The 15,098-nt window shown below is 48.9% G+C and overlaps 1 protein-coding gene across 1 annotated transcript in view; it reads right to left on the reverse strand.

Annotated features, from left to right (window-relative positions):
• Nucleotides 1-15,098, reverse strand: part of LOC135904025 (PX domain-containing protein kinase-like protein) — an 83,070-nt gene that overhangs the window by 31,544 nt on the left and 36,428 nt on the right. Inside the window, exons 9-10 of the mRNA XM_065434585.2 lie at nucleotides 2,904-3,028; nucleotides 1,155-1,272 (exon numbers count right to left, since the gene is read on the reverse strand). Of these exons, the coding sequence (XP_065290657.1) occupies nucleotides 1,155-1,272; nucleotides 2,904-3,028 (243 nt within the window). The remainder of the gene's footprint in view (nucleotides 1-1,154; nucleotides 1,273-2,903; nucleotides 3,029-15,098) is intronic.

Raw genomic sequence — 15,098 nt, forward strand, 5'->3', positions numbered from 1 at the left:
TATTCATTCACATGGATGTGCTACAGGAGAAAAGCTGTTACTAATGTAGAAAGTAATCTGTACTAAGATACAGTTGAACCTCGCTGATATGATCCCGTTATGTACGATTTCTCGGCACCAACGATTGAGAACACAACAAATGACCCAACACAGTTACGCTTATTTTTTAACAGGTCATACGTTCCTGGGAAACACTAATCTTTCAAAACCAATGCTCAGTAGATAGGCAAACAGCGATTGTATGACATGTTTTGCGGCCCCTATATCTCATGTCCACAAGAAAAGGCGCGATGTGCATGCGTTATTGAGAATAGTAAGCCTCCCAATGTAGCAGCTTCTCCGCAATACTTGCCCGCCCATCTCACATGGAAACGTTGGTGCACACTAAGTTTCTTATTCCACTATCAGCGAATCTCCTTCTGAGTAATCGCACACCGCATTCACAGCTATCGCCACCAACCCTATTGCGATAAGCATCTTCACTTATCGGTTTCATGGCGAGAGGGTTGTAGTGCCATTGGAAACATACTGCACGCTTTTAATAGGTGACATTCCAAACACACTGCCATTCCCTGCTGCATGCGGCACAGGTATCACTCTGGTGGCAACGTAGGCACCATATGCCGGTGTTGCCCACCAGCTCAATTTCGTTTATATTTCCAGTACCAGTCTCAAACACTACGCAATAGGAAAAGAACAACAAGCATCTTGGGTCGCTTAGGCCCTACCAGTTCAATGCGCGTCCGTATCTTCTGCTGCAACGATTGGCGCAGCACTTCAAATTACGCAGATGTCTGCAACAATTGAGTCAGTCAATTTTTTAGTGACTTTCAATGGCACATTTTCTCCGTTAGTATGTTTTTTCTCAATTTTTTTTCGAGAACATATGAAGGAGGTTCTACTGTATTCCTTAATTTATGTCTTTGAAAAGCCGATTTATTTTGCCTGGATCAACCAGTAAGTAGGGTAACAACATAGAGCAAGTACATGAAATTAACCACGCCATTATTCTAAGGCAAGCCAGAGAAAGCATTCACATGCGCAACACTCACTCACTAGACATACTCACTAAACAATAAACACACTCAACACGCACTCACTAAACATAATGTACATTAGCTGTATCGCAAGAGATGAAAACAACGCTGTCTTACTTAGTTCTGGAGGGCAGGGTGCCGGGAAGTTATCGCAAGTTGGAGTATTGCAAGGCCTGCCGAACGTCATTTCATAGATCAGGTGGCCAAAGCTATACACATCCACTGCTTCCGCAGTCTGTCAAAATGAACAAAAGAACATCCTGTCAAAAAAGGCTTAATGCAGATGCAAAAGTCAGAGATCAAATCATAATCCATTGACTTAAGGAATCAGTTTAACACCAGGGACATGATAATAATTTTTATTAGACGAATGAAAAGGTTTGTTATGAGGAAATAATTAAGAGGCCTTTTGACAAAAGATTCATCGGGGTTTACATCCTTTTGATGTATTTGTTGATATATGGCCAATTATGACCTGGATTTACATTTTTTTTCTTGGTGGCTTGATCACAACATAGGCTTTACACACAACAATTGTATTCAAATCACAATTGGTGTCTTCCACAGCCAGCTGAAGGACATGCACCAACACAAAAGTGAAACTAGTGCACTTGAACAAAACAAAAGCTGTTTTGAGAACATGCAGCACCATTCTAACTAGTGTATCCTTATACATAACATTCTATGTTGTAGTGCTCAATGCAACATCTGTCCCACCAGCAATTGATGTACCTCCCACACTGTATTGTAGCTGTCTCAAACAAACAAAGACTGTCCACTGAATATGTGCAATTAACAACAGCTTTGAGAAGTGCGTTGACAAAGTTAGCAAATTTTTTTAAAGGACCCACACCATCACGTGATATAACATGTGGCAGTGACAATGGTGTATACATTCATAAGGTATTGGTGAAACTGAGATGACTTTAAACTGTCTTTTGCTCCAACTGTATCAATGTGCCTGACAACATTACAAGACAACAGAAATTTAGCTCAGTACAGACTTACTACTAGTGCAGATACGTAATGCAATACAGAGGGGCATGTGTCAGGGCAGCAGTACTGGTGGTATTTTCAGCTACAGAATGCCGAATTTTAATTATGTTGAATGAGTACACTTCACTGTCCTGCTGGCATGAACATGTTAGTAGAAACATGATCATGATGGGGACATACTGTTTCTTTTTATTTTCTCCAAAGAGAGCAGAGATACAACAGAGGAATATTTCATACACTTTACAGGTGAACGTGGCATCACAAGGTGTCAGGTGTGGTGTACCAGTGCCTAGAAATTACCGAAAATGTTGACTATTAATGCTACAGTGTATGCTCTGAAAGCTAGTCCATTGAAATAATGGTATTTTTTCATTCACACGGAGTTCATTGCAACCCCCCGAACCCGTTGAAGATGCACTGCACCATGGTATTCAATTACCAGTGCAGAAATGCACCCTTGCACAGTGGACTGCTGTGCCACAATGTTGCAGTGAGCCTGGTGAGGTGGTGTAGTTTTAGCATGGAGCTACAGTTGCCTACTCAGCATGTGTTTGCGAAAGCAACTGGCACAGCAAAATTTAATTCCAAGAGTTATGTATTGCTGTATACTGCAGAGCACAATGTTGAAATTTCTTTGATTATCCCTGCCATCAAACTGAGCCAGTATCAATCATGGTGCAGTGCCCTTTGAGGTCACACACACACAAAGCACACAATGGCACCACACTGAGAGAGTGGTTGCATGTGCAGCAGTCGGCATCTGAATGCTGAACGGTGCTGCATTTGAGCTCTCCTAGTGCCAGTGGAGTGAACCAGACATGAATCAAAAGGCCAAATGTGTCGCCTGCTCTAAGGGTTGTGACAACCTACCCTGACTTTCTTGAGGCCAACAACTAATGGTCGTAGCCGGCTGGGCAGGCCAAGCAGTTGATTCTGCAGTGCCGTCACCACACAGTCATCACCTCGTAGGACAATGTTGCCAAGGTGTAAGTGCCCTGCAAGCAAAACTTATGTCTTCAAGCAAGTACAGCTGCACAAGATATATAAATGGGAATGCACGCAATGTGAGCTGTCAGTAAGCATTTACGATTGAGGGAAATGTCATCTGCTGCATTAGTTACGGCACCTTACGTGACGTAGTTCTGCATGCCGCTTAAAACGATTTTCAGTCGTGTCCATATGTACACACTTCTGCTTTGATGCAAAGTGTGAGACTGGGCTAGTTGGCAGTCCATGATGATGTGCGTGGCGTGACTGCAGGCAAAGGACAGAAAAGCATGACGGGGACAAACATTGACTTCCATCTCCAAGTTGTACTTCCGAGTCGGAAGTCAGCGCCTGTCCGTCCTTTGTTCACTGATGTGCTCTGCACATAATATACTTTGATGATGTTTCATCTACTTGATGTAGTTTGTGCTGTATAGATAGGATTCAGCACAAACGTGATGGAGAATATATGTGCAGTAGCTCACTCTGATGGTAATCAGTGCCTACACCTTACATATATGTTACAGATAAAATGTAGAGTAGAATGTAGGTAAAGGGCACAAGAATTGGTTTCTAGAAACACTGAAATAAAGAAAGAAAATATGCGGCACATGCCTCAACAATTCGCAGTTAGTTAATACTGCAAGAACAGAAACGATCGCAAGTCGGTCATTATATTAGAGTTGTGGTAAAATCTCCGCTTGCTAAGTTGCGTACCTGGGTTGTATAGCAATTCTCTAATATATTTCTTTCAATTCATTTGTTTTTTGCTTGCAGTAGTTTGCTTGATGTGGTTACTTACATCTAACAAGGCAAGATGGCTGGAAGCAGTGCGTTCTTGCGGCTGCCGGATAGCCACCCATGTCAGACAGTCTGGTCAGGCGCCTTAAGTTTATTGTGCTGTTCTTACATGCATTACAGAGCACATGTAGAAACAGCAGAATAAACGTAGTGTAGAAACAGCACAATAAACACACTCATAACCCATGACCAGACAGTGCCATGAGCAACAATGCAAGAGGCCACACGGGCACTGTTGAGTCATTAGTTTTGGTCGATACTTGATACTCGTCTGGAAACCCTGTGAATGACTGTGGCACTGTTGTCCCCATGCATATAATTGGGTGTCAGAAAATAAAGGGGATTATTCGTTGGGTTATGGCTGGTTCGCTCTCTTCTTCATCAGCCCGTAGGCCACGATACCACACTGGCGACGAGGGTTCTAGATTGTTCTAACTTTTTTTCTGAAGGTGTTATCTTCCCTGCAGTCATGCCGGCCACGTCACGAGTTTTCCCGGCCTCGCTCCACCACCACCGTTTCTGCCTGCAAAGGGCCGCCCACCGGTTTCATGGCCACAATGATTTTGCATGTTTGACACCTTTTTTTTGGAATCTGGAGCATCCAACTTCCCACCCGAATGACACAAAGCCCTCCTTTTACATAGCCTTGGAACTGAAGGTCAGCGTATCTTCTTCGCTCTGCCATCCCAAGTCTCCGAACCCGTCCCGCTGGCTTCCACCGAGACAGCTTCCAATGAGGCCAAAATGTCGGCCACTGCCCCATCATAATATGACCAAGCCGTCACTGCGTTAATGCAGCATTTTGCCTCGCCAAGCAACGTCGTCATAGAACGCCATTGTTTCTGCCGCCGTCTTCAGCAACCAGGCGAGGACATACAAGAGCATGTCGCCGCTTTACGAGAGCTTGCTGCTTCATGTTCTTTCATTGCCCTTGACGAATCCCTCTGCAATCAGTTCTTAGAAGGCATCATGTCACAACCCCTGCATGAACTGTTGCTTCTAGAAGATTCATCGCACTCCTTTTCATGTGCCATGCTTTTGGCACAGCAACTGGAGCAGGCTGCTCAGCAAGTTCACGAGCTTGCACCTGGGTAGTTCAGCAGGTAATTTCACGAGGTGTTCGGCGTTCAGGGGATACAACGCAGCCGCACTCGTCTCTCCGTCGGTCTCCTTCCCCCGAGTGCTGTCACGACTCAAACAAGGCGTCACCGCACTGTTTTCGTTGCAGTTCCCGCCAGCAACGGCCCTCGTCATCCTCCTGTCAGTGCAAGGTCAGCACAAGGCCAGTGGTGTTTTCACTGCGGTTGCCTTGGGCCCCACCACTCAGTCTGTAACAAGCAGTAGCATCATTGCACCGTTGGTGTTCATGAAATCCATGTTAAAGCATTCTTACCGTGGTCGGTCCTGCTTGAGCTGGCATTTTCTTGTCGACTCTGGATTGTCTGTTTCTATCTTGGAAGAGAACCTACTCCAGCAGTATTTTGTTGACGAGTTACTTCTTTCTGCTCTGCGAGTGAAGCTTCTCAATTATTCTAAGCACTCCATTTCTGCACGTGGTTGCCTCTTCACGGAAGTCATGTTCAAGGGACGCACGGCCTACCTCCTTTTCTACCTTGTGCAGAAAGGCACATCCATCCTCAGAATTGATGCAATCAAGGCTTTAGACCTTAACATTGAAGGGTCGTCTCTACATTGCTTTGAGACATCGACCACGCCAGCGACACTTGACTTGGCCCAGCTATCAGGGCCATGCCAAGTTTCACCGCCCAAACCTCTTCAGAAGACCCTGTCTAGTGAGTTCAGCTCCTTCTTCACCCCAGGCCTTGGTCTCGCCAAGGGTTTTGTCCATCGGATCGAGATCCGACTCACAGTGCCTCCTGCAGCATCTAAACTTCGGCGCCTCCCGCTGAAACTTTGAGCTCAAGTTTTGGAAGAGCTCCGTTGATTGGAAGAACTGGATGTTATCAAGCGTGTTAATGCCTCGGAATGGGTGTCCTTCATCGTCGGGGTAAGGAAGAAGGACGGCAGCATTCGACTCTGTGTTTACCTCCGAGAACCTAACAGAGCAGTCATCGCTGACAGCTTGCCGTTTCTTCACATTGAAGAGCTCCTGAACAGCCTCGTTGGTGCCACTACCTTCTCCAAGCTGGATCTTGCATCTGCCTCACGCCAGGTACTGCTGCATCCCGAGAGTCGAGACTTGACTGAATTCGTGACTCCCAATGGACTGTTCCATTTCAAGCGGGTAAGCTTTGGGCTGGCGTCTGCCCTCGCAGCCTTCCAGCAGTTGATGTCGCAGATTCTCAAAGGGTTCTCCGGCATTCTGTTCTACACTGACGATATCATTGTGTTCAGCAAGACCGAATAAGAGCACCTACTAAACTTGGCCACTGTTCTGCACTGCATCAAGGCAATTGAACTCAAGCTCAATCACAAGTACTCCTTTTGCATCGAAAAATTGTTTTTCTTGGGCACAGAGTCGCTGCCCAAGGCATCTCACCGCTGCCAAAGAAAGTGGATTCTATCCTAAACACTCCCATTCCCACTGACGCCTCTGGTTCGCATTCATTTCTCGGCCTTGCCGAGTACTACTCCAAGTTTGTTCCCTGCCTTGCAGTAGTCATGGATCCGATGTGCGCTCTGCTCCGCAAGAATCAACCCTTTATATAAAGTGATGCGGTTGACGCTAGTTTTCGAAAGGTCAAGTTCCTGTAGTCATTCAGCAAAGTACTTCAGACATTTGATCCCACTCTTCCAGTGGTTGTCTCCACAGATGCTTCTGACTGCGGCCTTGGTGCCATTCTCCAACAAATGGATGGGTGCCCGCTACGCACAGTCGCTTTCGCATCTCGTACACTCTTCCCAGCAGATAGGAAGTATGCAGTTGGTGAATGAGAAGCACTCACGTGCATCTGGGCCTGCGAGCGTTGGCACGCATGCCTCTGGGCATGTTCGTATGGACCACCAAGCCTTAGTCTCCCTTCTGTTGTCTCAAGGCTCAGGAAGACGCCCCCTTCGCATCGCACACTGGTCTTCTGCTCCACAACTATACCGGTGAACGGGTGGTAGCAGCCGTGGATGTAGTGCAGCAAGTGATTGACGAGGAGGCTGCGTGGCGACAGATGCGTAAGTAAGTGGCGCGGCGACAGGGTACTGCTGATGCTGCATTGGTAGAGCCTCAGCAACTTGGTCTCCAATAACCCGCTGGAGCGCAGGGGCGAGCTGTGTAGGAGGCTGTTGCGGTAGCGGCTGCTGTTGGGGTAGCTCAGCGAAGAGCAGTAGAGAAAGCTGACGTGCACCTTCCTCCCGCACGAAAACTTGGATTTGTGTGAGGAGGGGGGAGCGATCAGAGAAGACTGTCATGAAAGAGAGGGCCTCGTCAGCCACTGAAAGGCGCCTGGTCAAATCACACTGCCTCCTCAACTCGTCGTAGCTTTGGCACAAGTTTATGAGCTCTGCTACGGTGCGCGGACTCCTGGCGATCAACATTTGGAAAATGTCATAGGCGATGCCCTTCAAAATGTGCTCTTCAATTTGTCATTTTCGGGCATAGAAGCATCCACACGTTTTCATAGGTCGAGAACCCCTTCGATATAACAGGTGAATGTTTCACCGGGTTGTTGCACTTGCTCTTGTAACCGCTCCTTAGCGCGCAACTTGTAGACAGCGGGGTGACTGAAAACTTCAGCAAAACTGGTCTTGAATGCATACCAGGACTGAAAATTGGCTTTGTGATTTTTAAACCACAGGTGAGCCACTCCCACAAGGTAGAAGATGATGGCATTTAACTTGGCGGTATCATCTCATTGATTGTGCAAGCTCACCCGTTCGTAGGTAAACAACCAGTCATTGACGTCCTGCTCATCCGTACCGCTGAAAACCGCTGGATGGCGTTCAAGGACAGTGCCAGAGCAGGCAACGGAGGGTGGTGGCGACGTCGGCTGGGGAGAGTCAGGCATGACAGGAGGCAGAGTCCGAGAGGGGAGTTCCAGGGTAGAGATGTTCTTGGATACCCCACACCTCCACGAATTGTAATGGGGTGTATTGAACAGTTCAGATGGTAGCGTCTGTTTGTAACCAAAAAGGCAGGTGACGCAGAGCAGGAATAGCTGGTTGCCCGATCAGCTCATACTCGTGCTAAGCACTGGCGATCCAGCTGGCCCACTGGTTGCAGTGCAGGCATGGAACAGATGATCTGGCTGGCCTTGTCCTTGTGCTCTTCTTCTTCATAAATACCATGAAGGGTCAGAGAATCACGTTGCCGATACACTGTCCCACCTTCCATTGTCTGTTTCACAGGAAGATGCTTTGTTCAATGAAGAAATTGTGTCTCTCATTGCTCCACTCTGCCTCACCAAAGAACAGTTCCAGCAGTCCCTGTGTGAAGATGCTACTTTGGAGCAAGTCAAGGCTTACGTCGCATCATCTTGGCCTCCCCACAAGTCCAGCCCAGGTGAACTTCAGCGATTCTTCACCATGCGCGATGAACTGTCTATGGGCAAAGACCTGTTTTTGTGTGGGGAATGGCTTGTAGTTCCTCCTTCCCTGACCCCACAGGTTATTTCCACCGCGCACGAAGCCCAGCTGGGATAGTTCGCACCAAGGCGTGACTATGAAAGTGGTTTTGGTGGCCTGACATGGACAAGCAAGTGGAAATTGCCATCCACAACTGCATAGTCTGCCAGGCTGCAGACAAAAGTGCCAAGACAGCAATAACTCTGCTGCAACCTGTGCCCCTGCCAGAGTGTCCATGGCAGAAGGTCGACATTGACATCGTCAGTCCCATGGAAAGAGCGTCACACAAGTGCAGGTTCGCTATCACCCTCGTAGACTACTTTTCCAAGTGGCTTGAAGTACAGTTTTACAGCGAGGTGTCGACGCACACAGTGACAATCTTTTTGCCCTCAGTATTTTCTTGAAAGGGCTACACCAATGAGGCTGTGTGTGACAAAGGGCCTCAGTTTTGTTCTAGCACTGGCAGTAGACGACCGCTGATCACGCGCACAGCTGACACAAGAGCGCTTTCTTCGTCTTCCTCTTCACCACAATGGCCCCCGGGAGAGAAGAGGAGCCATCCTGGCGACTTATGGCATAGGTAGGGTGAGGGGGTCATAGTACGGTTTAAGTCGGTTGACATGAACCGCGTCACGCCTGCGATGCCTATGGTCGGGTGAAGATGTCACAGGTTCTACAACATAGGTGACAGCGGAGGTATGGTCTATGACGCGGTAGGGGCCATCATAGTGAGCAAGGAGTTTGGTCGAAAGGCCAGGGCTGTGAGGCGGGACCCACAACCAAACAAGGGAACCAGTCGGGAAAACTGGTGTAAGCGCGCCACTGTCACGCCGCAGCTTTTGACGACCTTGAGCAGCGGCCGTAAGGGTTCGCGCGAGCTGCCTGCAGTCCTCGGCGTATTTGGCGGCTTCAGACACAGGCGTGCATTCGGAAGCGTCAGGTCGGTATGGGAGCATTGTGTCCATAGTACATGAGGGCTCTCGTCCATACAGCAGAAAAAAGGGCGAAAAGCCAGTGGTAGCTTGTGCGGCCGTATTATAGGCCTACGTGACGAACGGCAAAACAGTGTCCCAGTTACTGTGATCCGAGGCGACGTACATAGTCAACATGTCACCGAGTGTGCAGTTGAACCTCTCTGTCAAGCCGTTCGTTTGCGGGTGGTAGGCTGTAGACTTGCGGTGAACAATGCTGCATGCAGCGAGAAGGGCTTGGATGACTTCGGACAAGAAGACACGTCCCCTGTCGCTGAGCAGTTCGCGTTGTGCGCCGTGTCGAAGAACGAAGTTCCGCAAGATGAAGAACGCAACTTCGCACGCAGAGGCTGCCGGGAGTGCGGCAGTCTCGGCGTAGCGCATCAAGTGGTCGACACCTACAATTATCCATCGGTTACCCGAGGAACTGCAGGGAAGTGGCCCGTATAGGTCTATGCCAACGCAATCGAAGGGCCGAGCCGGGCAGGGCAGCGGCTGTAGCTCATCAGGAGGGCGCTGTGGAATTTTACACCATTGGCATGCCATGTAAGTGCGTACGTACTGGCGCACGAAGTGATACATGCCGTGCCAGTAGAAACGCTGCCTTAGCCGAGTATACGTTTTCAGAACACCGGCGTGACCATTATGAGGAGCAGCATGAAAATAAGCGCATACGTCAGAACGCATGTGTCGTGGTATCACCAGGAGCCATTTGCCACCATCAGGCAAATAATTTCTGCGGTAAAGAACGTTGTCGCAAACAGTAAAGTGAGTGGCTTGGCGACGAAGTGTTCGAGAAGAGGGTGTGGCGGATGGGTCGTGGAGTAAATTCAGCATAGTTGAAAGCAGGGGATCCTTGCGCTGCTCGTCCGGCATATCAGCGACGTTGAAGGCTGACATGGATGCGAAGAGCGGAGACACTGAAGCCACATCACAAGGTAGCGGCGATCACATCACAAGGTAAAGACCCAGCAAGTTCCTCGCGAATGGCCCGCCTAATGGGAGCAGCCAGAGATGTGTCAGGCTGGGGAGGTCCATCGTTGAGAGGCAGCATAGACAATTGGCGCGCCACCTCCTCCCGAATGAAATCCTTAATCTCAACAGAGAGTGATGCTGTTGGCGTGGTGTTTGAGCGAAGCGTGAGGCCCGAGAGAGAGTCGCCAGGTGCGAGAGCGCTGTGCGCAAGGACCCTTTGTCGACGCAGCTCATCGAAGCTCTGGCAAAGAGTGACGACAGCTGCGATAGAAGTAGGGTTCCGCGCCAGGAGCATTTGAAATGCGTCGTCCTCGATGCCCTTGAGGATGTGCTTCACCTTGTCCTCTTCAGTCATGGTGGAATCGACGCGGGCGCAAATATCAACGACATCCTCTATGTAACTAGTATAAGTCTCGCCGGGCTGTTGAGCGCGCTGGCGGAGGCGTTGTTCAGCACGGAGTTTTTGCAAGGCTGGGCGACCGAAGACTTCCGCGAATGCAGTTTTGAAAGTGGACCAGGTTTGCAGTTCCCGCTCGTGATTGTGGAAACAGAGGTTCGCAACGTCAGCAAGATAGAAGATGACGCTACGGAGCTTCGTCGGGTCATCCCACTTGTTGTGTTCACTGACGCGCTCGTATGTAGAGAGCCAATCTTCTACGTCAGTCTCACCTGATCCGCTAAAAACAGGAGGGTTCCGCTGCCGTTGCACGGCGCCGCACATGACAGGAGCGGCAGATGCGCCAAGCGGATTGTTGGCAGCGTCGGTCATAGTAGCGGCTGGAGCAGATGTTAAAGTGCGGCTGCGAAGTTCCAGGTTGAGGTCGGGGAGTGCAGCACCTCCACCAAATGTAATAAGATTCTTTATTATGAAGCACTAGGCACAGTCTAGTAGCACTGGCAGTAGACTACCGCTGATCACGCGCACAGCCGACACAAGAGCACCTTCTTCGTCTCCCTCTTCACCACAATAATGTAATAAGATTCTTCATTATGAGGCAATAGGCACAGTCTAGTAGCACTGGCAGTAGACGACCGCTGATCACGCGCACAGCCGACACAAGAGCACCTTCTTCGTCTTCCTCTTCACCACACCAAGAAATCAACCAGTTCCTGAAGGATCATGGCATTCGCCTCCCGCACTCTTCGGTGTACTACCCCCAGGTGAATGGACTTGTAGAATGATTCAACCGTGTTTTCAAGAACTTTGTGCAGACAGCTTTGCTGGAGCATTGACCACTCCACCCAGCAGTCATTGAATATCTTGGCATTTACTGGTGCACACCACACGTGACCACGGGAGTTGCCCCAGCTCTGTTGCTGCATAGAAGGCTGCCAAGAACACGCCTGGATGTCGTCGCGTACCCGTCGTCTTCCTTCTTCAAGCACCCAGCTACCGAGCTCAATCAGTTGCGTCGTTGAGTGAAGCACAAGCAAGACAGCAGCAAGGAGTGGCCAGATTTTTGTCAAGCTGCGAAGAAGACTAACGTGGCAGTTGGTGACTTCATCCGGGTGAGGAAACACTCCGTCGCCTTCAAGGGAGACTCCTCACTTGGCAGTTCCTGCAAAGTGTTAGGGCAGTATGAACAGTCCTCTTTCTGCCTCGATGATGGCAGGACCTGGAATGCATTCAAGCTTGCCAAAGCCCTTTGGGTCCCTGTACTCTGCATCCAGAGGAGACCTGGAATGCTCACGAGGCTAGCACACCGAGGTTCCCGTCACCGAGGAACTCTGGGCCACCAGCTGCTTGTGAGGCATCTCAGGCATCTCTTGTGAGGCGTCTCAGCCTGCTGTTGTGGCCGACCGGCTACTCCCGACCCGGACCCCCCTGAACCGCAACTGGGTACAGGTCCTGTTCGCGTCCAACCGCCACGGACAAGACAACCTCCGAAACGCTACAGCGATTATGTCTGGCAACTCTATTAGTTTTTTGTGTTCTTGTATAGTTTATGTACGATGTAGGGTGCTGACAGATGGTAGACGCATCTACCAAGTGGCTCGGAGCCGAGTTGTCCGAACGAATGACCACACCTTTATTGGACAACACCATATATACAGAAGGCACGGCGCATAGCACCCTCTACATCCCTCCCCCAAGATATGCACACAAGAAACACCAAACACTTCACAAGTGAAGTCTTCTCAGGGTCTCGACTCGACGTCTAAACCTGGCGACTCTCACTGCACAATCATTGGAGACTTGTGGTGTTGCTGTTGCCGTGGTGTCTGTTATTAAGGTCTACTCTTCATGCTCCTCGTGATTTTCACTCCGAGCTGGCTCATCGTTTGGTTCGAGTAGTGCACTAGATGCATCCTATTACGCACAAGCACCGCATTGGGTGTTTCCACGACCTACGAGCAGGGCTTGGAGGCTGGGCTGAGGACAGATGCCGTATCCTTGATGTCTCGAACCCACACCATATCTCCCGGCTGCAGAGGGGAAGGACGGTTGTGGCATGACAGCGATCAAAGTCTTTCTTCTACTGCCTGCTCACCTCTTCGTCTTGGCACTTGACATCGTCTGGCACAGGCTACTTTGGTTCCAGGCGGTCGACTGTCTTGGGAAGCCTGGTTCGCAAGCTGCGACCCAACAGTAGCTGCACTGGGCTGAACCCTGTGATGCCTGCAGTGTCTCTGTACGACAGAAGAGCCAGAAAAGGATCGTGTGCTTTCGCAAACAATTCTTTAATTGTATGCACCATGCTTTCAACTTCCCCGTTTGACTGCGGGTTGTTTGAACTTGAGGTGATGTGTTGGAAGCCATAACGCTTCACAAAAGCTGTGAAGGCATGTGAAGTAAATTGCGGTCCATTATCGCTTCGTACTACTGTGGGAATGCCACAATGAGCAAAAATGCTTTTGACTGTCATTGATGACCACCTCAGAGCTCGTGCATTGCATGTAGATGACTTCAGGGTAGCGAGAACGATAATCAACTACTAGTAGGTAGTTGTGTCTCTTGTAACTAAACAAGTCTATTCCTACTTCTTGCCACGGTTGTTCTGGAGTCTTCGTTACCACCAATCGCTCACTTCTTTGCGCTTGTGTGACTGCACACTGTCTCCAGCGAGTGACTGTTGCATATTTGCTGTGAAAGTCCGTGCCACCACATGGAATCTTGGGCCCTTAGCCGGCATTGGTTAATTCCCTGGTGGCCTTCATAGGTAAGTTCAAGCGTATCCTTTTACAGGAAATCCGAGATGACAAAAGCGATTACCTTTTAGCAGGACGCCATTGCACATTGTTTCGTTACATTAACGGCTACTGGCACAGATAACTGGCTTTCTCGTTCATGTTTTTCTCGTTCAGCATCTTCATGCAGCCATGCATGCAGAAGCGCTTTATCAAGCGTCAAGCCAGAAGTGCGGCAAAGTTGTTCTGATAACCTGCTGTCCAACAAACCAAAAATAAATCGGTCTCGAACGAGTCTGTCCTCGATGGATGCTGAGCCGTAGTTGCATCTTTTTACCATGTTTTGCAACGTGGAATAAAAAGCTTCGACGCTTTTGTCTCCTTGCTGTGTCCACTTGTGAAAACAATAACTCTTGTGAACTTCGTTTAGTGGGTACACAAAATACAAGGTGAACTTGCTTTTAACAATGCTGTACGACTGAACTTCTTCGGCCGACAAGTTGAAAGACAGCAGCACGTGGTGAGCCATCCATGCAATAAAGAAGCGTTCGTACCCAAAGCTCGCCAGTAGGTTGGTGCAATCCTGTAGAGTAGGCATAGTCTTCGAACTGCTCAATCCAGGTAGACCATGCGCTTAGGTCAGCGAAGTCGAAGCACGATGGCTGTTGGAGTCTAGGTACCTCGGCAAACGCAGCGTCCAGCTTGTTCACTATCAGAGAGGGCGAACGGCGGCCACTTCTGACACCATGTACGATGTAGGGTGCTGACAGACACTAGCCGCATCTGCCCAAGTGACTCGGAGCCAAGTTGACTGAGCGAATGCCCGCACCTTTATTGGACAACACCATATTTATAGAATGCATGGCGCGTAGTGCCCTCTACAGTGTATGTCGTTTTGAGCATTTTGTAGAGATAATTTTTTTTGCAGGGAGAGAATGGAGCTCTCATAGGTTTTGTATATAGAATTTGTAGTTGCTGCTGAGTGTACTTGCACTGTTTGTTTGTTGTTGACCAGTTACCGTTCTTCATTGCCTTATATTTCCCTTACGAGCACGAATTGTTAATGTACAAAGCACCTTGCAGTACTAACCTACTAACAGCTTACTAAACCACTTAAAGTTTTAATGGGCGTAATATGTTGTGTCATTAGTTTTGGTCACTGCTCGATACCCATCTGGAAACCCTGTGAACAACTGTGACGATGTTGTCCCCATGTATATAATTAGGTGTCAGAAAATAAAGGAGATCATATGTTGGGTTATGGCTAATTGGCTCTCTTCTTCGTTGGCCCGTAGGCCGTGATACCACAGGCGCGCAGCTTAAACTGAGTTTTCATTGCCTTTGAAATGTCTTCTTTCATCAGTTCTATAGCCACTGGCCAAGGGACGAGATAATATATGGTCGATCCCTCTTTCATAGGAATTGGTAGAACACGAACGTGAAACGTCTCTTCACAGAAGTTGTAGCATGTTTATTGTACGTGAAGAAATTAAGTTGCAGGTAGCCATCAGCAGCACCCCACTACTGCACAGAAATTTCTGACAACTGCCACACAAGTGAAAAATGTCGAATGACTCGTGAGAGGGAAACATCCCCCGGAAACACTGGATTGCACGCGCCGGAGCACTGCGCACATCCGCCATAAACCACAGGCGTTCGTAAACCATACAAGCGAAACCGAACGAGT

This window comes from Dermacentor albipictus, chromosome 5, assembly GCF_038994185.2.
Source record: "Dermacentor albipictus isolate Rhodes 1998 colony chromosome 5, USDA_Dalb.pri_finalv2, whole genome shotgun sequence".
Taxonomy (NCBI): Eukaryota; Metazoa; Arthropoda; class Arachnida; order Ixodida; family Ixodidae; genus Dermacentor; species Dermacentor albipictus.